General features: G+C 39.2%; 1 protein-coding gene across 2 annotated transcripts; it reads right to left on the reverse strand.

Annotated features, from left to right (window-relative positions):
* Positions 1-11,432: 11,432 nt before the first annotated feature.
* LOC118406444 (rab-like protein 2A) lies at positions 11,433-25,329 on the reverse strand. Of its 2 annotated transcripts, XM_035806496.1 has the most exons (9): positions 25,154-25,329; positions 20,720-20,749; positions 20,118-20,197; positions 19,802-19,881; positions 19,221-19,332; positions 18,288-18,290; positions 17,240-17,337; positions 16,788-16,871; positions 11,433-15,890 (listed from the first exon to the last, which is right to left on the reverse strand). In XM_035806496.1, the coding sequence occupies exons 1-9, from the start codon at positions 25,252-25,254 to the stop codon at positions 15,765-15,767; spliced, it is 714 nt and encodes a 237-aa protein (XP_035662389.1). In that variant the 5' UTR covers positions 25,255-25,329; the 3' UTR covers positions 11,433-15,764. The 2 variants fall into 2 exon arrangements, with proteins under 2 accessions (XP_035662389.1, XP_035662390.1); XM_035806497.1 differs by lacking the exon at positions 18,288-18,290.
* Between the last annotated feature and the right edge of the window lie 37 nt (positions 25,330-25,366).

Raw genomic sequence — 25,366 nt, forward strand, 5'->3', positions numbered from 1 at the left:
AAATATAAAAAAAACAGCTAGCGGTTGAGCCTGGAGGATAACCGCTAACCGCTAAGCGAACCCTTCGGTAACCGCAAAAAAGCGACCCCATACGATCGGACTTAGGAAATTTCAGACAAAGTGTGCGTTACTTTCAACACTTGAATATCATAGTAAAACCCGTGGGCAGAAGGTAGAAAGTTATTTGAGTACCCAAAATTACTTTGTAACTTTTCTACATACGAATGAAGGCTCACCTGGAGGATAACTGCCAACCCCAAAGCGAACCCTTCGGTAACCGCAAAAAAGCGACCCCATACGATCGGACTTAGGAAATTTCAGACAAAGTGTGCGTTACTTTCAACACTTGAATATCATAGTAAAACCCGTGGGCAGAAGGTAGAAAGTTATTTGAGTACCCAAAATTACTTTGTAACTTTTCTACATACGAATGAAGGCTCACCTGGAGGATAACTGCCAACCCCAAAGCGAACCCTTCGGTAACCGCAAAAAAGCGACCCCATACGATCGGACTTAGGAAATTTCAGACAAAGTGTGCGTTACTTTCAACACTTGAATATCATAGTAAAACCCGTGGGCAGAAGGTAGAAAGTTATTTGAGTACCCAAAATTACTTTGTAACTTTTCTACATACGAATGAAGGCTCACCTGGAGGATAACCGCTAACCGCTAAGCGAACCCTTCGGTAACCGCAAAAAAGCGACCCCATACGATCGGACTTAGGAAATTTCAGACAAAGTGTGCGTTACTTTCAACACTTGAATATCATAGTAAAACCCGTGGGCAGAAGGTAGAAAGTTATTTGAGTACCCAAAATTACTTTGTAACTTTTCTACATACGAATGAAGGCTCACCTGGAGGATAACCGTTAACCGCTAAGCGAACCCTTCGGTAACCGCAAAAAAGCGACCCCATACGATCGGACTTAGGAAATTTCAGACAAAGTGTGCGTTACTTTCAACACTTGAATATCATAGTAAAACCCGTGGGCAGAAGGTAGAAAGTTATTTGAGTACCCAAAATTACTTTGTAACTTTTCTACATACGAATGAAGGCTCACCTGGAGGATAACTGCCAACCCCAAAGCGAACCCTTCGGTAACCGCAAAAAAGCGACCCCATACGATCGGACTTAGGAAATTTCAGACAAAGTGTGCGTTACTTTCAACACTTGAATATCATAGTAAAACCCGTGGGCAGAAGGTAGAAAGTTATTTGAGTACCCAAAATTACTTTGTAACTTTTCTACATACGAATGAAGGCTCACCTGGAGGATAACTGCCAACCCCAAAGCGAACCCTTCGGTAACCGCAAAAAAGCGACCCCATACGATCGGACTTAGGAAATTTCAGACAAAGTGTGCGTTACTTTCAACACTTGAATATCATAGTAAAACCCGTGGGCAGAAGGTAGAAAGTTATTTGAGTACCCAAAATTACTTTGTAACTTTTCTACATACGAATGAAGGCTCACCTGGAGGATAACTGCCATGACACCCAAGCGAACCCTTCGGTAACCGCAAAAAAGCGACCCCATACGATCGGACTTAGGAAATTTCAGACAAAGTGTGCGTTACTTTCAACACTTGAATATCATAGTAAAACCCGTGGGCAGAAGGTAGAAAGTTATTTGAGTACCCAAAATTACTTTGTAACTTTTCTACATACGAATGAAGGCTCACCTGGAGGATAACCGTTAACCGCTAAGCGAACCCTTCGGTAACCGCAAAAAAGCGACCCCATACGATCGGACTTAGGAAATTTCAGACAAAGTGTGCGTTACTTTCAACACTTGAATATGATAGTAAAACCCGTGGGCAGAAGGTAGAAAGTTATTTGAGTACCCAAAATTACTTTGTAACTTTTCTACATACGAATGAAGGCTCACCTGGAGGATAACCGCTAACCGCTAAGCGAACCCTTCGGTAACCGCAAAAAAGCGACCCCATACGATCGGACTTAGGAAATTTCAGACAAAGTGTGCGTTACTTTCAACACTTGAATATCATAGTAAAACCCGTGGGCAGAAGGTAGAAAGTTATTTGAGTACCCAAAATTACTTTGTAACTTTTCTACATACGAATGAAGGCTCACCTGGAGGATAACTGCCAACCCCAAAGCGAACCTTTCGGTAACCGCAAAAAAGCGACCCCATACGATCGGACTTAGGAAATTTCAGACAAAGTGTGCGTTACTTTCAACACTTGAATATCATAGTAAAACCCGTGGGCAGAAGGTAGAAAGTTATTTGAGTACCCAAAATTACTTTGTAACTTTTCTACATACGAATGAAGGCTCACCTGGAGGATAACTGCCAACCCCAAAGCGAACCCTTCGGTAACCGCAAAAAAGCGACCCCATACGATCGGACTTAGGAAATTTCAGACAAAGTGTGCGTTACTTTCAACACTTGAATATCATAGTAAAACCCGTGGGCAGAAGGTAGAAAAAGTTAATTACTTTGTAACTTTTCTACATACGAATGAAGGCTCACCTGGAGGATAGCCGCTAACCGCTAATTCGGTAACCGCAAAAAAGCGACCCCATACGATCGGACTTAGGAAATTTCAGACAATTAGGAACATATATCATCACGAAGAAGTATTTAAAAACATATGAGACACTCTTGTTCTTCATTTCTGCGCGTGACATCATATTTTCCAGTCATCATCTTGACAATCCCGCCCCGCCTGTCTGGTGACCCAGGCAGTAATTGGCTGATTTCGCATAAGGTAGGAGAACACAATTTTTCGCCTATGGGGATTTATATTGTTAAGGTCCCCGAAGTGAGGAGGTTCGACGCCTCAAATTTGTATAGCAGGGTGCCAAAGTAATTAACAAGAATTGAATATGTTGGAGCTCAGGGCAGAATGTACAAAATTTGTGAAAATGAGTTTAAGTTTGCCTACTCGTTTCCCCAGAAAGAACACTTTGAAATGACTCCCAGCGGAGATCACCATACTGCAGCCGACACACGGATGTAGCGGGAACAGGATTCGTGCGCGAAATTCTACCCAGCCAAACAAACATCGTAACCCAAGTCATACAGCCTCAAAACTTACGCATTCCTCTGCTATCCAGCACAGTTTCCGACTCGCTGACGTGCACAGAAAATTTTGTATGGCTTTTCAAGAACTGCGACGTACTATTTTGTGCCCGACCTACTTTTGTCCACGGGGGTCACCCATAAATACTGTGTTCTGCGACCATTCACCATTTGTACACTTTCAATAATTCGCTACGCCAGGGTTCCGGATATGGATGTTACCACCGTTGCTCAGGGTGCAAAACCAGGGTGGAACCAGCAAAACCTTCAGTACGAGGAAGGCAAAGCATATAAACTAATTATTTGTCCGGCAAAATATAGTTACAGTGCACAGGACATGGTTTAATCACTTTCTGACAACAAAGAACAAAGGCTGCAGACGAAACGCAAGATAAAACTGATTGGCATGACTTTAATAGATCCCTTCATTTGGAAGATTGTGAGGTTTGTTTGTTTGTTTGTTTTATTGGGATCTCCATTAGTGATACTAAATGTAGTATCACTATTCTTCCTGGAGTCCTACAATTCATAGGTCGGACTAAATATTTGGTTTCGCATCCTGAAGATCTGACTGGAATATTGGACTGAACTTGAAAATGTTTGTCAATGCTACACACATCATGTAATATGTTTTATGTCATACCTGGGCCGCGATAACGTTCGATACAGGTGTTCCGGACCGTGTGATAAAAAGCCGTACCACACAGGCTTCGAAGTTATATCAAACAGGCTTTCATCGATTGATTCGAGCATACACTGCACACGATACTGGTAAAGTACGATAATTATCTAATTCAATTGTAGATTACAATTACATTAGATTATTATAAATACATATAATAGCTAAAATATGTGTTATTATCAGCGTTAAGGTAGTCTGGAGTGGTCGCTGATGAGTTTTTGGGTGTGTTTTTGGTATTTCAACCATACCATTTTAATTAATATATGGACGTATGGACGCTTTTTTTCGACTGTACGTCATCGATTACAGATAATTATAATCTTTGCAAATTAGTATGACTTCATGATGACGTGATTAAGAATTATAAGTCCGCGCTCATTTTAAGACAAAAATGCTAAAATATGTTTCACTTGGCTTGCAATACGATGATCATTAATGAAACTTCACAAAAATGTACATAATATTGATTTAAACTGAATAGCTACGTGTGTTTTCATTATATTTTGAAATGCTGATTTTTTCTTCTGAATTTACGTAGATAATTTTATTGATGTTTAACCAAAGAACAACGAGGAAGACACCCACCTCAGACATTTGTGTAGCAGCTGGCGGCCAGCCGTGCCCTCAGCCCACACGATTCTTGTTCAAGTGACGAAAAATAATCCTGGTGACGGTACCACGTGTCCGAATTCAACAAAAGGGAACCCAGATACATCTTATAAGTCCACAAGAGGTGCTGCCTTCCTCGACTGCAAGTGGTGTCCAATTTTGAAGCTATAATGAGTAAATGAATGCGATTCTCAAAACAAGGCGGTGTGTTTTGATCGTCGACCATCTTGGAAATTTCCAACTCTCGTACCCAGGACACTGCGTGATAATCTAACCTGGACAAGAGAGGAGAGAATAGCTCAGACTAGGGCTGGGTACCGGTGTGACAGCGTTCTCGCCCCCCCGTGATATCGCCCCCCCGGGGGCAAAATCACTAGTGTTTTCGCCCCCCCCGGGGCAGGATCACTAGCGATTTCGCCCCCCCATCTCGCCCCCCTCTGGTGATTTCGCCCCCCCCCTCCCGGGGCGAAATCCCTAGTGATATCGCCCCCCCTCCCGGGGCGAAATCGCTAGTGATATCGCCCCCCCGGGGCGAAATCGCTAGTGATATCGCCCCCCCCCCCTCCCGGGGCGAAATCGCTAGTGTTTTCGCCCCCCCCCCCTTCCCGGGGCGAAATCGCTAGTGTTTTCGCCCCCCCCCCCCTTCCCTTCCATGTGTATTTACCTGTTAATATTCTAACAGCAGAGGAACAGGTGCGCATAGCTGTTAATGAGAAATGTGTATTTACCTGTTAGTTTTCTAACAGCAGAGGAATAGGTGCGCATAGCTGTTAATGAGAAGTGTGTATTTACCTGTTTGTATTGAACAGGTGCAGGAACAGGTGCACATACCTTTATGGTGATTAGCATATATTCAACTGTTAGTTTTCTTTCAACTCGAAAACAGGTGTGTTTAACCTGTATATTGATAATCCTATATTTATATTTCAGCCATACATAGTATGGTGAAATATATTGTATTCGTAATGTTTCTTTCTTTCTTTCTTTCTTTCTCCTGTCAAATCTTCAAAGTGATTCATCTCCGCCGTTCCTGGACCGAATGACCTGAAATTTGGCACAGGGGTAGAATGGGCCAATACCTTGATGCTTTTATCTCAGTTTTTTCATATCTGCCTCTAAAATGATTTTATTGAGATTTTTTGGTCAATTTTAGACCAAAACTGTATATTTTGGCCCCTGTACCCTGGTATTACAACCAAATGAGCTGAAATTTGACAGAGACGTGCCTTAATAATGCCCCCATATAAATTCGATAACACTTTTGGTGTACAGTACAACAAAATGCTTATTTTTGCGATTTTTTGACCAATTTTTGACCAAAAAAGGACACTTTTGGCCCCTGTACCCTGGTATTACAACCAAATGAGCTGAAATTTGACAGAGATGTGCCTTGATATTTCCTTCATATAAATTCAATAACACTTTTGGTGTACAGTACAACAAAATGCTTATTTTTGCGATTTTTTGACCAATTTTTGACCAAAAAAGGACACTTCTGGCCCCTGTACCCTGGTATTACAACCAAATGAGCTGAAATTTGACAGAGATGTGCCTTGATAATCCCTTCATATAAATTCAATAACACTTTTGGTGTACAGTACAACAAAATGCTTATTTTTGCGATTTTTTGACCAATTTTTGACTAAAAAAGGACACTTTTGGCTCCTGTACCTTGGTATTGCAACCGAATGAGCTGAAATTTGACACAGATGTGCCTTGATAATCCCTTCATATAAATTCAATAACACTTTTGGTGTATAGTGCAACAAAATGCTTATTTTTGAGATTTTTGGCCAATTTTTGACCAAAAAAGGACACTTTTGGCTCCTGTACCCTGGTATTACAACTAAATGACCTGAAATTTGGTATAGATAGGCATTAGATACTTGGTAACAAGATTCTAGTAAAATTTTTGACATAAACAACTTTAAAATGATTAATTTTGGCACTTTTCTGAGGGGAAATTTGTTTTCTTTTGGCCTCCTGACGTGACCTTCCGTGACCCCGCACAGAGCCACACCTGTGCGCGTCAGCCGGAGAGTTAATTGAATCAAAGACCTAGCCAATCAGCGGAGAGGAGGCCAAAGGCTAATTAATATTCATAAGCGTGTCCTCATGATCCCGTATATAGCAGTGTTCCCGCCAGGGGGAGCGAAGCCCGCCTAAGGCTCTCGCATTTTAGACTATTCAGAAGGCTTTATATTGTATCAGTTCTTAGGGGCATATCTATGATAATCGCAGCAGTCACTTAACTTCTCTTCAGGAGTTTAGCGTAACACTATTTCAGGTCAAACCGTCAAAGGCAACTAAAAACAAACTTTAACGTTACTGAGTTCAACAGTACTTATAACTTGTTATCCGAAGTTGAAACGCTAGCGATGGTATTTTCGCTGCGCTGTTAGCTCCGTGCGACTGTTGTTGACGGTCTTATAACGGTATATTTTGCACCCCTGTACCCTGGTATGAGTAACATTTGGTATAGATAGGCATAAGATAGTTGGTAAAATGATCCAAGTAAAATTTTTGGCATAAAGTACTGTAAAAGGCTTAATTACAGCACTTTTTTTAGGGGAAATTGGTTTTCTTTCGTTCTCCATGCAATGACCTTTCGGACGTTCACCCCACAGAGCCGACATCTGCACCTGCGTCTAGCCGGCAGGAAGAGTTAATTCAATTAATGGTTCAGCCAATCAGCGAAGAGGAAAGCGGAGGCTAATTAATATTCATAAGCGGGACCACACAATACGTTAACTTGAAGACTCAGGACGTACAGACTTCTCGCCAGGATTTTTTCAAAGCGTCGGACAGGGGTCCGGGGGCCGCCGAATGTCCCTGGCGGGGTCCAGGGGCAGGGCCACTGTGGGGGGGACCCAGGTGGGCGAAGCCCCCCCGGAAGCTCTTGCATTTTAGACTATTGAGAAGGCTTCTTTTATCAGTTTTTTTAGGGCCATATCTACGATAATCGTAGCAGTCACTTACTTCTCTTCAGCAGTTTGACTTTAAAATATTTCGGGTCAAAGCTTCAAAGACAACTAAAACCTCATAAACAACAAACTTTACTTAGCTCAACAGTATACAAAAATATTGTCCGGGTTGCCATCCTTAGTTGAAGCGCTTATTTATAGCGCTAGTATCTTCGCTGCGCCGTTAGCCGCCGTGCGACTTTTGTTGACGGTCTGATATCCCTACGTCGCCGCCTCGCTGATATTCCCACGGACATGTTTCAAGAAAAATGCCCAGCAAAAAACGCTGTTCTGCGTCAAATTCTATTCTATAAAACATGTGGGACTCAGTGTTACAGTCTAAATATTTTGTAGAAGCACCGCTGTAGGAAAGAAGGTCCAAGCAATGTAAAACATCACGTAGCATGAAGTTCGCTGTCAACTGGCACACAGCACATGACTGTTTGAAACTCTAAGTCTAATCAACAGCCGTGTTTGATTGATAGCCGGCGGTCCTTTGATGAAGTCGGCGAAAGGTGCGTTAGTTAGAAAATCTGCGTTTAGTTTTGATACGTAATTATAAGTTAGACAGTGGCGAGAATGATTATTTTCTCATCAATATTTCTCTTCAGAATTATTTGAACTTAATTGTACATCTAAACAATTGGCTTACCTGTGCAATGTTTATATGATTAATGATCAGTGTACTGAAATCATGTGTAACGTATGGCTAATAGTCAATAGATCAGCATTTTCTCTATAGTGACCACCTGTCTATAGTGGCCACATTTCCTAGTGCTGTTGTTGTTTGACATAAACTTTGAACATTTAAATTGTAAGTAACTTTAAACTGCCAGAGTTTCAGCCCAATAAAACACTCTCAGCGCAAGGGTATGAACAGACTGACCAGACAGACGAAAATAAATCCTCGAACAAGGTTCAATCGTATCTTCCGGGTCTGGCAGGAAGTTGTTAAACTAAAATAAGAATAGGCTCGATGGCTGATTGCATACAAAGTAAAACAGTTTAACAGTTTTACAGCTTGAAGAAAACAAACGCTCCTACAGTACCTGCACCTGCTTGATAATTATTAAATCGTATGCCCTACTTGAAAAAAAAAGTTCACTGCAATAATAAATGTACCAACATCACAAGGAGCTTATACTTTTTTAAACTTACACCTAGTTATCGTACTGAAAATTGTTAATGACATTACATGAAGTCATTCAACAATTTTCAGTCATGATGAAAATTTTCTGAATGGAAGGTGTGATTATTGTCATTTTCTGAAAAATAGAAGCAAGCTCTGTTTTTACCTGGAATCAATTCACAATACCAGTCCACTTTGGAGGGATAATGTACTGTTAAGATGATGTTCCATTTTTGCGCAGGGGTGATTTGGAACAGTCCAATGTTGCGTGGGAAGGGGTATGGCTGAAATATGCTGTATTTGCTCTTAAGCAAATGTCGGCCTTTCTAGTTACCCGTTAGTTTTGAACTCCAGAACAGCCCAGGAACAGGTGTGTTTACCTGTATGTTGATTAGCATGTATTTACCTGTTGGTTTCGTTTCAATTCGGATACAGTTGTGTATTGAACACCGGTTAGTATTATCAGCACAGGAACAGGTGTGCTTACCTGTACATGTATGTTGATAAGGATGTATTTAGCTGTTAGTTTTGAACATCACAATTTGTTTCAACTCATAGACAGGTGTGTATACCTCTGTGCTGATTGGCAAATATTTACCAGTTTTGTTACAACTCAGCAACAGGTGTGTTGATATGCATATGTTAATATACGTTCGTGATGTTAATAAAAGTCACCACAAATTCACGACAGAAATGTATCTGTTTTATTTCAATGCAAAGTGTGCTTGCACCCAACCAGGTAGGATCGGCTTCACAGGTACTGTATCTCATCTTAACATACTAAGGTGTCACGTATATATAGATACCAGGTAACACACTATATATGTTACATCCAAGTACCATATTGTTCCAAGTAGCTCGATTAATATGCAGTGACAAGCTGCAAGTTAAGTATCTTAAGGCTATGTAAAAAAGTAGGTAAATATATACAAAAGTATATATAAATATATATATATATAAGTATATATATATATATATATATATATATATATATATATATATACAAAAGTAGGTAACAAGACAGTGCTAATCATTATCACAGCAATAGGATTAAGATTCAACCGAACACTCTAGAAAACGAGAAGGATATCCCTAGGGGGGGGGCGAAAACGCTGGGATTGGGAGGGGGGGCGAAAACGCCAGAGGGGGGCGAAAACGCTAGCGATCTCGCCCCCGGGGGGGGCGAGATCGCGGGGGGGGGGCGAGATCGCTGTCACAGGGGTACAGAAAATTCAGGTCCAGGTCCGGTTCAGGTCCAAAGGATCAGGTCCAGGTCCGGACCTGAACCTGGACCTGATTCAGTATGACTCATACCAATGGTCCATTTCACTACAAAGAAATCTGTCTGGTGGAGTATTAGACTTACACTGGCGTTTTAAAATCCTACAACGCTAACTGCACCTGTACGATTGGCTGTAAAACTTGGTAGAAATTACTATAAACTCTACTCTACTTCACTCTTGTCATTTTCTTCCAACTGCAAGCGCCAAAACGTGTGAATGCCTGATAAAATGATATGTTAATTTTCTAATCGGTCCAACATCCGGTCCACCTAATTTTTTCAGGTCCGGTTATTCTGGACCGGTCCAATAAGAAAAACCGGTTTTGTACCGGTACGCTGTACCGATACCCAGCCCTAGCTCAGACTGCTCTGACCAGGGTTTCAATTCCTTCAACTTATAAATTACCCGCTTCGTCAGCAAGCAGAAAATGACTTATGAACATATTTCAGAAATGGTTGTGGAACGATACGGCCTTTTTAGCAGGGCATGTAGACTTTTATGTATGGCTCTTCTAAGATATTTGGTCTACCTATGAAAATTATTCCTCCCAACAACTTCGAATTCTTCCAGATGAAGGGATCTAAATTTTTATGAGATGACAATGGTTTTATTACTCCGGTATCTCTACGCGAGTCTTAGCATTGAGGTTTCAGTGTGGTTGTATAATAATTTTCTGGTTATTCCTCTTTACTTTATAACACTATAGGAAAGTTAGTTTTTTAAGAATTGTAAACTAGCTATAATTCAGACAGTGAAGTCTGCCAAACGCAAATAAAGTTCTTTGACTCCGGTTGCAAAACGATACGGCTATTTTCAACAGAACCCGGTCCTTCCCAAATATCTGCCCCTGTCGTGAAACTTGACCCCCTTACAATCTTCAATATGGATGGATCTAAATTATGAAAATCAGCTTTATTATCTATTATTTCTAAGTGAATTTTGACATTGCGATTCAAGATGTTTCAGACGAGTTAGCTGGTCGCAAACCATGATCCTCGGCCATCTAACTCCTCTGGCATGTTATGCATCTTTGTATATAATTTTGATTACTATCCCCGTGAGCCTGGTATCGCAGAGGTAGTTTACCAAAGTCCCACAAGAAAATATATTGGTAGAATTGTTGAGAAGTTCACAGTATATAACGAATGAAGTAAGAAATTCATGAAAAATGTAAATATTTGATGGAGGTAAAAGATCTTCCCTTTGTTTTTGTTTTCATTTCTTCACAGTTAGAATAATCTATAATCAATATCATGATGTAAGTTATGCAAGCCCTAGAATGTTCATAATACTGTTATGGGTCATGTTGCATAACAACAGGGACAGGGTGTTAGGCCCATAACCCTGAGTTCGAATCCATGTGCCTCCAAATCTGTGCAATTGGGAAAAGCACTTAACATTACATCACTCCTCAGGGGTTGCCTAGATTCAGTTAGGGACGTCCTTAGGATAAAACTTCAATGGAGGTCCAGTGTTTGAAGACAGCCACTCCTTGAGCACATGAAAGACCCCATCACACATATGGAAGATAGTAGGGATCCTTCCCTAGGTGAGTAGTTCAAAACCTACAGTCCTATGGCTGCACCTGGGACAATTGCTGTCGCATTGAGGTCACCTGAGTGGTGCCAAATGTCAGCTCGCTCCAGACACTTGCAATTTAGCCTCGCCTATTGTATAATATTAAGCTCACAATAACAATACAAACTGAAACACATGCACATGCAGAAGTTGCAGAATACTTTATTGACAGTGAAAACTGACTCTACTGATATAATTTCCTGATGGAAATCAGATATGTACATCTCATTGTCAAATATCCGTGAACTATCGGAGGCAAATAAACATTACATTTTTCTCCAAAAAAGTGTTCGTAACACTGTTTCTTCTCAAATGAGGTGAAAGCAAAACGTTGACTACATGTATTTGTAAATGACATGATGCAAGCTTTTAAGATCAGTTGGATTGTTATTTTCTGTAACTTAAGTATTCATTATCCTATGGTTTATTCCTATAACAAGTAGGAACAAGTCTATTTATTAAAGTATTAGCCTGGAAATCTATGTGGGTACTGTTTTTTAGGTAGCAGGATTCAAGTAAAATTCCAACATAAAATTTCCAATGTGAAGCAAGTCTTTTTCAAGGAATGAGCGATCAACCGCTTCTGTGAAGTCACATTATGCAGATTGAACATGTGACTCGGTGAGCAGTGGATCATAAGTTGCAGACAATGGTCACAGTAAAATTTCTGCAATATTATCAAATGTTCAACATGTTTTGACGTCACAGAAGCAGTGGATTGTTCATCCCTTGAAAAAAGACCTGTTTAATCGCTGAAAAAACTTCTGAAATCCTACTGTATAATTGTAAACATACAATGTATACACTGTCCTCAAAGCCAATGAATTTTGTTTCACAAGTAAGGCCATGTTGATGATATGGATGACATCCAAATGCCAATCAATTTTGTCAAAAAAAAGTTTCTGATCATACTGTAAATTGTACAAAGCAGCTGTAAAATGAGACGATATATGCTAAAAATTGCAAAGGATTGTATAGGGTGAAAAAGTGAATTCCAAAGTCAAAGAGAAGATGTGGAAGAACAAAAATGAAGAATCTATAGTTTGGTATACATGTGTGTGTTTAGTCATTCGTTCAACCTTCCTGACCACTTGGATTTCATGGTGAAGGCAACTTTATTTTTGCCAAACTTTTTAATATTTTTTGCACCTTTTTTGCATCAGTTTTGGGTTTCCAAGAGGATGTCATCCATATAATCAAATCAACATAGCTAAAGCACAGAAAAACATGGTACAAAAGCATATGTATAACTGTTACAATGTCAATGTATCAATGTAGAGAATCAGAAAAAAATGTTGTCAACTTCAAGAGTGACAAGTTGCTTCACTTGACCAACACACGTTAAAACGAAAAAGTATAAGACAATGCCGTAAAATACACGTAAGCATAAAAATGATATCTCCGCCTGCTGACGGAAAAAAACATGATTACGTGGGAAAAATTAATACTAGCTAGTAGTATCTCTAGACAACAAAAGTCTGAATCATTATTGGGTATGCTCTTAGAAGATTAAGCATTTGATAATGTCATTATGGTACAAATGAATTTAGTGGTGCTTTAAAACGATGTCAATAAAGAAAACAAATTTCAGTATAGTTATAGTCAATTTTACATACAGACTGAGCCTACATCACATTCCATTTTGTACCTGGATGGTGTGATAAACAAACGGATCCACCCCTGAGGTGTAGCCAAAAAAGGACAGCCATGATGACACAGCATGTTGTTACAGTGAGGATGGAAAGTCTTTTAACATTTCAGCCAATCACGTACGCTCTTAAAGTCATGGGGTTATGTGATTGGCTGGTAACATTTATTGACACATTAGCCAATCATGTTACCTCTTACAGCAAAGAAGTATGTGATTGGCTAACAGGCGGTATGGTGGTCTGAGATGAAATTCTGTTTGAAGAGTTGAATGTCATGGAACAAATAACTAGTCTTTCAAAAAAGAAGTGGAACGAAAAAAAACAAGTGCTTACATGGCTTTAAAAAATGGCCCAAACAAACGACAATCTGTCTGGAATGCTGTGTTTTACACAAAATGTCTATTTTGGAATGCTTTAAATTTTTTTAGTCCAGGTCTTTTCAATATTTCTTGTAATGCAACAATACTATAGCAGTAGAAAGAAAAGGTTCTAAAAACCTAAAATACCTACCAACTACAACAACAATTAACAACTTCTAAAGCAAAGAGACCATTAACATGATATTACAATACAAATTACATAAAATCACATTTAGGAATGTATCTTTAAGTATCTTAAGTGGGGCTAGGTGACTTTGAAAGTTAATGCTACCCAAGACAAGTACAAAAGGTAACTTTTGGTTCCAAAGTTTGCCTTTTTCCATCATCAAATTTGTCTATCCCTAAAGATTACTATGCTACTATCACACAATTCCACATTTTTATTTATATATACACACACACAGAAATTGGTCTCTCTAAAATACATAGTCTTACTGATAATTATATATGACAGTCACAAATCATTTTTCAACACTGAAATCTTAAACATTGGACAAATTTTCTTGTGTCAAACACACAACTTTGCTGGCTATGACCAAAACAGAAGCCAAGTTCTGTAGCAACTTTAAGAGACACAAAGAAATTTGTCCAAAAAATTATCGATTCCTCTGGCTAGCAGAGGTATAATTTCAGTGATAAATTACTCCTTATACCATTTGGATAAGAGATAATACTGAATTGTCACATGGCAGGGTCTTCTTAATATCAACAGTAAATGATATACCATTTGGCTCGCCCCTGAGGCATCGCCAAAAAGCCTGCCAATGTTACTTGTGTTTAAAAACAACAGACCTTTGTCACAGTTTGAACTGGGCATACAAGGTGATGCATTATGGGTAATATGTCAAGAACTGTTTACCTTTGACCTTGTGCAGGGTCAGTTCAAACTGTGACCAAGCTTATAGCAGTGCGTGAAAATGTCTGTTTAGTTTAAGAGAGTAGGGCTCAAAATACTCTACTGTTTTCTGATTCATAATTCAACGCCTTCTATCAGTTTGCCAAATTGCAAGTTGTTTGTATATTTTTCTGCAAAATAAAGTTCCTGAAAATTGCGAGGGGATATTTCGAGCCCTGTGAGAACATGTCACACGTAGAGAAGTCTAGAAACTAGCACATACAAGATAAAGAAGCTTTGAAAATTGTCACACATTAAGCAAATGGGTTTGTCCTTTTAAGTAGCAATGGATACAAATGTTTAAAAACTAGAATTCTGCCTTTCTTGCACCCTAAAATTAAAGAGGGATGCTTGAAAACAGATATTTTGTTACAAAGGCCTTTGGAATTTTATATTTGGAACATTCGAACACAGATTGACAAACAGATTGACAATTGTCTGAATACAATCTTTTTCAGTAGTGCTGTTACCACCTACCAATTACGTAGAGAACTGCAGAAATTTATTTCTAAATTTTTCTCTTTGCATAAAGCAAAGGGGGATGAATCCTTTCATATTTATCATAAGTTTAAATTGCTTTTAATTTTGCTGTCCTCGTATTGTTTAGCTAGACAATGTTTCAATTCCTCTAAATGGTTTTGTACAAATTGTAGCACCTAAAAACAAATAGGATGCAGTATCTAAGTATGCAGTGACAAAAAACTTTTCACTGTAACTCTTTTTTTTTCTGTACAATAATCCAACAACACATTAACATTTTCCAAAAGCTTTGACTAAAATTCAATAGCATATACATGTATATGCATTCGAGGACAATTCATAACTAGGCACTTGCCTTCACAGCAAAAAGGGAAAAGTGTTTTGGAACAAACAGACTTGTTTAAAGTGGTACTGTAAAACTCTAAAATGTTTGCAGTGGTTTTATGTTTTAGGTGATCTTTCCATCACAAATTCATGACACAGCGAAAGTACATTTCCAGTTTATTACCACTGTACTACAGAATTGTTTTTTCGGCACAAAACTCATTTTTACCACAAAGGTCATTGTGAAAGTAAGAGAATTTACAGTATGTCAAAGTTTGTAGCACTGGTGTAAAACATGACATTGAATGCTATTCTGATGGAATGGAGCAAGAAGTAGGTGTTGTTGTTGTTGTTGTTGTTATTGACTGTTGAACAAAGCTAAGCCTTGCACTGTACAGTTCCTATTGGTACGCTATCTGGTCATTCTCATACGCAGCGGCATCCAACAGCAAAACCGCCTGTCTGGATGTACCCTGCTTTCTCAACCGTCACTCTTAGTTCCTGACCGCCCTGCTAATAAATATTAATGAGCATACCCTTATATATGCCAGAACCCTTTTGAAAACTGAAAGACCTATTCTCTGATTGGCTGACAGCTGGTTTGGGGGTATTTCCACAGGAACTAAGAGTGACGGTTGAGAAAGCAGGGTACATCCAGACAGGCGGTTTCGCTGTTGTAATGTCCCTGCGTAGGAGGATGCATCTGGTGAGAAGACGGTATGTACAGTACAGCATGGCAGAGCGGTCCTCACGTGGTTCCCGTCGCACCCTCCGCTTGTTCCTCGTCAGCCTCGTCCGTGTGTGTTTCTGCCGAGTTTCCCGCCGTGTCCACGCCGCTGTCAACGTCGTTGGATAAACTCAGGTCGTCCAAGTTCTGGGGCAACGGAAGCAGAAGAGATCATTGATCAAACAGTTCTATGATAGACTGTTTGCACTAACTTTCCACTATGAAGGCAGGTAAAGGCAGGTATGAAAATGTAGTACATTTGTATTTGCATTTTCATGGATTGTATTGCCTGGTGTAGCACAACATTTCTGTGCTTTTTTGGGCAAGGTTTTTTGGGTTTTTCTATTTAGAACATTAGACATTTGATTATAGTGCTTATCTGAGAGTGTCTGAAGATCTTCGTATGTCCAAAAATACTAAGGCATGATCTGTTGTTGTTGTCCACCTTGTAGTCCCTACTGCCACATAGGGCAGCAGATTTTCTTGCTGTTTCATTAGCTAGCTTGAGGCACCTCCTCAAACATGGGAACCAAGTATTATGTCCCTTCAGAAAGATGTGTGCAGCCCCAACCGAGATGCCCTTCCCTGGATTGAATCGGGGTCTTCCGTTACCAACTAGTTGGAACCAGGAGGTCAACTATGAGGCTGCTACCATTTGAGCTACATCCCTTTGGTCTATGTATAATTTACTGAAATGCAACTATGGACACCATTGTTCAAATGGACACAGCAATGATGTCACATATACATGTTCTATAGTACTACTGCCTGACTATAAATTTACATACTGTAAATGCAGAAATGTTCACGGTAGTTTGATGTTTGCTGTTTTCACGGTGAACTTAAAACCACCACGAACATTTTTCCATTACAGTATGTGACTACTGTCTATGGCACTACCGCAAAATTAAAACTACCACGGACACTCCATTATCTCGCTACTGCAAACGTAATTCCCTGCGAACTTAAATGCATTCACTTTACTGCGCATACAGACATTATTAAAGCAAAATCTTCCTACAACAAGAAAAAAGATTGACAAACCTCCAACTCTCTCATGACCAGGTCTGTGAAGTCTGTCGTGTTCTCTTTGTACCCTACTGCTGACTGGATGGCCTCTCTGAACATCTATGACAACATTAACAAACAAATAAACAGTAAATAACAACAAAAGCACAAGTGCTGCTTTCGAAAAGGTTTTATCCAGTAAACTCTGGTGGAGGTGAAATTCTTGCATTTCTGATTCGAAAACAAGAGTATAAGTTTATAATGTCATGAAAAATCAAACTTGTTCTGGTTAATCATCATCTAAGTACTTGCAATTCTAAAAAGAGTTGCTAGGTGGGGCTACTACACAATGAAATGTTGTAAAAATCAGACTACAAACTTGTTCCAACTTAAAGATGAGGAATCATCATATCAGTACTTGCAATTCTGACATGACCTGCTAGATGGGGTTACTACACCATGAAATGGCAGACATAAGGATCAAGTACCTTGACAACGTTTGTTCCATCAGAGGCTGACACAAAGTAGAAAGGTAGCTGGTGTTTCTTTGCAAAGTTAAAACTTTTCTGTGTGACTTTGTAGTCCACTGGAAAAAAACAACAGGTACAATTCCATATAAGCATATCAAACTGACAATTGTAATATTACTGTAATACCTTTTACAATAAAATTTCTTCTGATCTTTCTACATGTAAAACTAAAACATTAATGCAAGACATTTTCTCCACTTATATAGGATTTGATCTCTAAAACTCTGGGCAAGCAAAAGAAAGTAATAAAAGTATATGGCACATACTAACTTAAAGATGCTTTAAGTAGGATAATAAAAAAGAGATGCATGCATGATGTATTGTGCAGAAACTACATAAGCACCCCCGTTAAACTCCCCTCACTATACACTCCGTTACTGCATTTGTGCCAATGTGTTCTCAACACAGGGTTGGATTTGAGTAATGCTATTTGGTAGCAAGTTTGTCACGATTGTGTACTGCAAACCTAGTGATTTGAGACTGTCTAGTCTTGCAATGCAGGTCACTGTAAACAATATTTTTGTGTTGAGTATGAGAGATACATGTAGTGACACAAAAACCATGTCCAAAGTGCATGACAAAGATACTCTGTATCACAATCACATGGTTAGTTCTATGTCACAGTAGATACAAATAACCTACAAGCTGTGTAAGACCAGACTAAGGTTTGATCCACTTACACCAGGACGGACTCTAATAGTAAATCTTTTCTGTCTTTCGATAAGTGTGTTGGGTAGAACATTCTGAAGCTCAAACACACGTACAGAACCTCCAATGTTATGTCCTATTCAAGAGGTCTTTCATATCTGAAGCTAGGTACAGTGTATGTGCCTTTTCCAATGGCACAATATTGGGGCTTGTTAGGAATTCCAACTAAAACTTTAAAACCCTACCCTTGTGTTGAGAACAACTCGGCACACGTGCAGTAATTTTTGAGCAAAAGGAGTCTAACAGGGATGACCAGGTTGTAACAGAAGGTGACAGGGTGCGCACGGAATGTTCTTACCATCTATGCAAATCAGCATGAGAGGGTCCGACATGGAAACAAACGGAAAACTGTGGTGAAATGCCAAACAAGCCGATGGCACCGGAAGCTTGGTGTGAAAAACTATGACTACAGTTTAAGTAGTATGAGGCCAGAAAATTAGGAAGCGCAAGTTGCCAATAATCCTTCCCACCTCAAATGCAAATTAAGACACACATGCATACATTTAAGAGATATGATCTCTCATCGGTCAAATTACTAATTGTATACGTACATTGTAATCAAAAAGTGATACGTTTCCAGAGGGCAGATACGGTTAAGGTTAGTGACTATTGATCACGCAAGCACTGGTAAAAGCGACTGTTCTGTCCAAATGTATTGTCCTTACCCAGTCTCTACAGTAGGCTGTTTCCGACTGGCTGTGGTAAATGCGCCAGGATTTTTTTTGGCGGTGCCGACAGAAGCGGTTGGTTCAACCGTTCGTTTGGGTGCATGGATGGATGCATGGATCGATCAATTTAACCAAACCCTTCTAATAGCCCTTCTGTACGCCTGATTGTGTAATTGAGTCAGCATGGCCGAGTGATCTAAGGTACAGTTCTGTACATAGCAGTTTGCTTTTGCAGCCGTGGATCGTGGGTTCGAACCCCACTTGCTACAATTTTTTTTCTTTGTTAGACAAATCTCATGTACTGTTTTTTTAATAGAAGAAAGACCAATTCAGTAATTCGATGTTTAAAAACTCTTTTTTCGTGTGATTTTGTTTAACATCCAGGCTTTTTCCAAAATACGCACCAGTCAGCTTTTTTCAGAAGCTTTCTTGTTTACTGTACAGTATGTAACTTTAGTTCTAACACAAATACTCATTTTTCTCCCTATCATGAAATTGAATACCTACTAACTTAAGTGCATTTACTGTGGTTTGTATATAAGAAAATCTACATAAGGACTTACCGTCTATTTTATTTGCACAGACGAGGCAGGGTATCTCTGGTCGGTACTGTCGCAGCTCTTTGAACCAGTTGGGCAGGTTTTTGTATGTTACTTTTCTCGTCACGTCGAACACCTGCGGGGTACAGAACATCACCACATTTTTGTTTACTCCAGCAAAAACAACAACAACATTCGTTAATGGGAAATTATGTAGCATCAGGATGATAAAAGAAGTCAATTCTGGCCATTTCTGTACAAAATAAGTTGAATCAATGCCAGCCCATTACATATCTGGAAGGTAATCGAGGGGTAATCAGAAGTTGATGCTGTATAATGTAACTGCTGCCTAGTCCAAGTTCAATGTCAATTTGCAAAAACAATTATATTCTGGCATTCAGAAAAATTTTACTAGCAGAACCAGAACAATTTCCTCTGGTGTGTAGTATGCCTTTACTAGTAATTGACAACATTAGGTAAAGATCCACAACCTTAGTATGCGATTTCCAACACATCCTTGGTACCAAAGTGCTTCATCCCCAATTTTGCATACCACTCCACTATCATTAATGTTTTCCCCCCACCCCTAAAATGTAGGGACTGACCAGTATACAGCAGTGTGCCTGGTAGTAGTAGGATGGATGCATGTTGTTGAACCTCTCTTGCCCTGCCGTATCCCAGAAATCTAACACAAACAAGTAAACAAACATTATCGTAAACAAAAACAATGCACATCTGCGTCAATATGATATGTTCGGAAGTTATGTTTATTAGATGTTTGAAGGAAAATTGAGAAATGTATCCTTGAATAACCCTTTTATACCTTCAAGGCAACATTAAAATACTCGAAACCCCTTTCCCGGCCTCTGTTAACTTCAAGAACAAACAAGTCAAGTGGATCATAACAATTATTTCCCTCACCTACGCACACGTCCTTACCACCCACTTCCGTCTGATACCGGAATAACGTTAGCGCGTACGTCGAGAGTTGCTGTGGTTGGCTGAGAGGATTATGTCAAGGGTCGTCAACCGTTTCCCAAGCCCTCAAAACTACAAAAGCCATTTGTTACATAAGCGCTTTTCATGAACAAACACGCAATCTTTCACTTCTCTTAGTTACTAGAGGGCAAAACTGATACATATTCATATTCACTATTGCAAAACTTTGGCTTGTTTTATATGATGTTACAACCAAAAGTATTCATAATCCTTGTCAATTTGTACATCATGGAATATGGACCTAAAAAATTCATCTAATGTCATTTGTCATTGTCATCAATTCAAGAACAGTCATCGGTGATTTAATATCACTGACAAAACTATGTAGATCTTCAAATGTTTGCAGTTACTGTAGTTATATCAACACAGTGAATGTACATTTCCAATGATTACTACATACATTGTAACACTGCAAACTTCAAATGCTGTGAAACCCTCCTTTTCCACCTGATAACGAAATTAAGTACCCACAAAAAGAACAACATAGTATTTGTAGGTACAATAATCTGATGTAAAAAGGATACTATCCATCCATGAGAAATCTCTCCACCAATCTGAAATGAAAAAAGGCAATAAAACATTAAGGGTGTCTTCTTAGTGATGTGCTACTCATGTTCATGTTCAGGTCAAAAGTCAGGTCCAGAGGTTTAGTTTCAGGTCTGAACTTATACGTTTGGGCCTAAACCCCATGGCATATGTGTAAAGTTCAGTGATAAAATGTTTTCGTCTTTTTCCAGTGCAAAAGGAGAATAAAACGTTAAAGGGGCATTCCACTCCACACAAGAGTGTTATTTTCCGATAGATATTAATTTTAGGAAGTAATAAATGCATACTACTTCACATTATACGATAAAGTACCCAGTTGCTCCACAAGGGAATGCATGGGTAGGGTCTGCATGGGTTTAGTGAGTGTCATATTGTTTTACAAAACACACATAGCGCATTTCATCCCAAGGTGAATTCCACAAAATTCAGCTGATTATGTTTTCATTGACACATTATCTATTGGAAAACTCCAGTGTCCACCCCCTTCTGGAGTGGAATGCCCCTTTATTAAAGCCTTAAGCCTTCCAGTACTGTGCCCTAGACGCAATACACCTTTCTCACGTGGCGGCCATGATAGATCTAAAACAAGTTCAATGTGGCAAACAAAAGGCTGTCCATCATAATTAGCAGTTCGACCAATGGTAGCCTGCCAATTAGGAAATCGACCAATAAGTGAATGGCTGCAAATTTGTTAAAAATTTGCATTATTATGTTTTTATTTTGCATCTCTTAAGGGGACTAAGGGGTCAGTCTACACTACTCTAAATTGCTACATCTTTCGGTGCATAACACTTCTTGTAATATTTATTATTCTATCTTATATCATGAAAATTTGTGTGGTTTGGGGGAAAACTAAATGGGACCTGATTTTAGAAATAAGTTTTGTCTGTTTGCCTCATTGACCTCTTCTTCGATCTATCATGGCCGCCGCGTGAGAAAGGTGTATGGCACACTGACTGTACAGCCTCAAAAAGGTTACAAGACTGACTTTACCTTCTTTTAAAATATACACAAATAAAAAGGTGTTGACCGCAGTCAGGACAGCATAGTATTGAATGGTTACACACATAGATGGTATCCAGTCTAGGGCTAACAATGCTATCAGCTATTGTGTAAATATGCTATAGAATGGCTTGTGTACATTAGACAATTGCTTTTCGCAACAGGCTTTTTCAAAGGAGCCTAACGGCCCAAAAGAAAGATTTCCATTGTGTGCATTGTGTACCATAAACTGTCTCAGGACATAACATGCAGAGAGTATAACTATAAGCTGCATATCTGGACAGATTTGATCCATTCAGATTGGGAAGGACCCTAATTACTTTTTTAGTAAGTGTGATGGGTTCTTTCACGTGCTTTAGGAGTGGATTTCCTCAAACATGAGACCTCAATTTAATGTCCTATTCGAGGGATGTCCCTAACTGCTGTTAGGTACTACAGTAGTAGTACTCATTTTCACCTGAGTGAAGTGAGGAAAATCATGTCAAGTGACTTTCCCAAGGGTACAATATTATTGGGGCATGTCAGGAGATTAAAACCAAGGACAACTAGGGTCTGGGCCAAATATCTTTCCATTAGGTCACACCAACGCCACAAAACACCATTCCTTTCTTTGTAACAAAAGTAACTTACTGTCGAGATCAAAAGTTTAATTCCTTTCTAGATTTGGTTACATGTTTTTGATTGTTCTTAATTGAAATTGTGACTACTTGTATATCCACCTCTTAGCTTACTTTACCTCAAGAAATACAAACCAGAAACTAAAATAACAACTGACACATTTGGCAATGACGCAGTGGAACAAACTTGATACTTTTCACAGAAAAGAAACAGCACAATTGATACTCTAATGGGTTGGACAAGTTTTCTAAAATTCACTTGTCCTATCGGGCAAGCACACAAAAAATTTACTTGGCAAACCAATTTTTCACTTGCCTAAAATTCCAATGTCACTGTTACAAATATATGCATTTTCACTTCCAGCAATGGAATTCTCTGTTGACCATTGCTTGACCACTGTAAAAAGTAACAAGTATATCAAAATTGCACTCAATCAATGGAAAAATCTTACTTGCCCAATCGGACAATTCGGGTAGGACTTGCACTTGCCCGAACAGCACTTTCATTTGCCCTGGACAATAGTGGACTTGTCCAACTATTTACACAGTTACTGTTTTGTCCAATTTCTGATCAAGGAGGTTCAACCTCCTTGTGCTGACAGAAAATTTTGAAACAAGTAATTATTTCTTTCGTTAAGACCACATTAATTAAAAGTTTGGCAAAGAGAAAATGTCTTCATCATGAAATTTTAGTGGTCAGTGGTTAATAAATGACTAAACACGAGTATGGTATACAGAACAATGGATTCTTGTTCTTTTACATCTTCTACTTTGACCTTGGAACTGACTTTGGCATTCTAAATATACATTGGTAATATACATTTTCTGTTGAGTCAGCATGACAGAATCAAAGTGAAACCAATGTGGCCTTATCAGAAAAGCTTAGTCATTCTCTAACTCTTAAGTCTATGCAGATTGTAGATTTAGTGATATACTGTAAATGCATTTAAGTTCGCGGGGATTTAATTTCCAGTAGCGGGAAAAGGGCCTTTTCGCGGTGGATTTAAGTTCACGGTAACACCATAAACTGCAATCTAATACCATAATAGAAAAATGTTTGCGGTGGTTTTAATTTCGCGGTAAAGTGGTCACCGCGAAAACTGCGAACATCAATCCACCGCGAATATTTCTGCATTTACAGTATATAACACCTGTAGAGTGCTGATGAATATTCATGAGATATCTAAGCATTATACTAGGCAAGTCCATAGACATCACTAAAAAAAATCACAATCTTATCTCAAATGATTGTTTAAACTTTCCGAAAAATAACATGTTTTGCATGGACTGGGTTGCACACACAAAATGTTGCTTGCACGGAGTCCTATTGGTTGCACAGCTGAAAAACACCTGTCAGTTGCACCTGTTTGACAACAGGTGTCAAGGTTGTATACTTAACCTACGGGGGTCAGAAGATAGCAATCAACTGTACTGTTGCTAATAATAAAGTCCATCTGGAAAACTTGGAAAGAGTCCAACAAAGGGTTTAGTAATAGACAATTTTTTAAAATTCACTGGCCGTATTGGGCAAGTACTGGTCATTTCATATTGCATGCACCAACTTTTCACTGGCCCAAAATTTGAATAACACATTGCTTACGGAAAAGGAATTCTTGTTCCCTGTTTTCGGTAAAAAAAAGCATGTAACTTGTTAAAATATACAACAACTTACAAGACCAGGCTGGCTACAGGAAGCATGATACAGTGGATAGGGCAAGTACAGGATCACATGCCCTTGCCCTATCTGCACTTTCACTTGCCCCAGCAATTGAGCCAATTGCAATAGACTTATCCAACTATGAACAGTCATTTTTGTGGTTTCAGCAATAGATTAAACAGAGGAGCAAGCACACTGAACAAGGTGGTCTTGCAGTTAGAGTTGTGACACCAGCTTTGTACAGAACTTCAGAAGAGTATAACTTGTACTATAAGCTGCATATCTGGACGGATTTTATCATTTACTTGATCCACTCCAACCGGGAAGGAACTACTAGTACTCCTATCGATAAGTGTGGTGGAATTTTTAGTGTCCTCGAGGTGTGGCTGTTCTCCAACACAGGGCCTTGATTTAATGTTCTATCCACTTGGCACTCTCATAACCACAGTTAGGTAATCAATTTCACCTGAGCGAAGTAACTTTGTGAGGAAATTAGTGTAACGTGCGTTTACCAAGGGCACAACATCAGAGCATATCAGGGGACTCAAAACCGGGATGTCTGGGCTTTCAGCTATCATACAGTTATGGTATGAGACATCATTTTCCAAATTATGACGAATAACAAAAAATAAGAATCATTTATATTTCATCACAATTGCAGGTGTCAAAATTCTTGAAAAAAAAGGACATCAAGGCAGACAACTACGCACTGTTTTATCTCATTTCTTTTTCAGAAACTGGTGACTTAACATGGGAAAACATTCAATCTATAGACTACTTTCTTATAAATAGATTTGTACGTCTTTGCATAGATTCTCATAAACATAATTTATAAGATCAGGTGGTCAAAACACAACTGGACACTGGATTGTACATAATATCGTCGACCCAAAGCTTGTTAGGTACAGATAAGCAGAATAATTCAAACTTGAGGCTTAAATTTTTCATATTTGCTTTCTAAAAGTAACCAATCTTAGAAATCTATCCTGGCGATCTTTGCACATGTGGGAAGCCGGTGTTTGAAACACTATCTTGTAAAAAAAAAAGGCGGAAACATGCAATTCAAATGCCAGATTACGCCCGTTTCAAGCAGAGTTCGAGCTTCAAACTGCACAAACATGATCTCTGAAACTTACTTGGACTTGCCTACGGCGCTGTCGCCCAGACAGATGACTTTGACCTTATATTCGCCGTCTTCTTTGTCGTATTCCGGCACTGAAGCTCTCAAATCCGCCATTTTGAATTTACGGGAAACTATGCGGCGCTAGGCATCATGGGAACGACCGGCAGGTGGGTCAAAGCGACGCCTTGCGAAAAGCGAAAAGTTGCAATTTCATTATGACGTAAAA

The sequence above is a fragment of the Branchiostoma floridae genome, chromosome 19 (genome assembly GCF_000003815.2).
Source record: "Branchiostoma floridae strain S238N-H82 chromosome 19, Bfl_VNyyK, whole genome shotgun sequence".
Lineage (NCBI taxonomy): Eukaryota > Metazoa > Chordata > Leptocardii > Amphioxiformes > Branchiostomatidae > Branchiostoma > Branchiostoma floridae.

Bases quoted from the DNA above. Each gene is read 5' to 3' on its own strand.
- LOC118406444 (XM_035806496.1), bottom strand. From the start codon at position 25,254: ATGGCGGATTTGAGAGCTTCAGTGCCGGAATACGACAAAGAAGACGGC. The intron at 19,333-19,801 runs GTCAGTCCCTAC...TGTACCCCGCAG, and splicing joins AGGCACACTGCTGTATACTG to GTGTTCGACGTGACGAGAAA. The intron at 15,891-16,787 runs GTTTGTCAATCT...CCGTTGCCCCAG, and splicing joins TGGTCATGAGAGAGTTGGAG to AACTTGGACGACCTGAGTTT.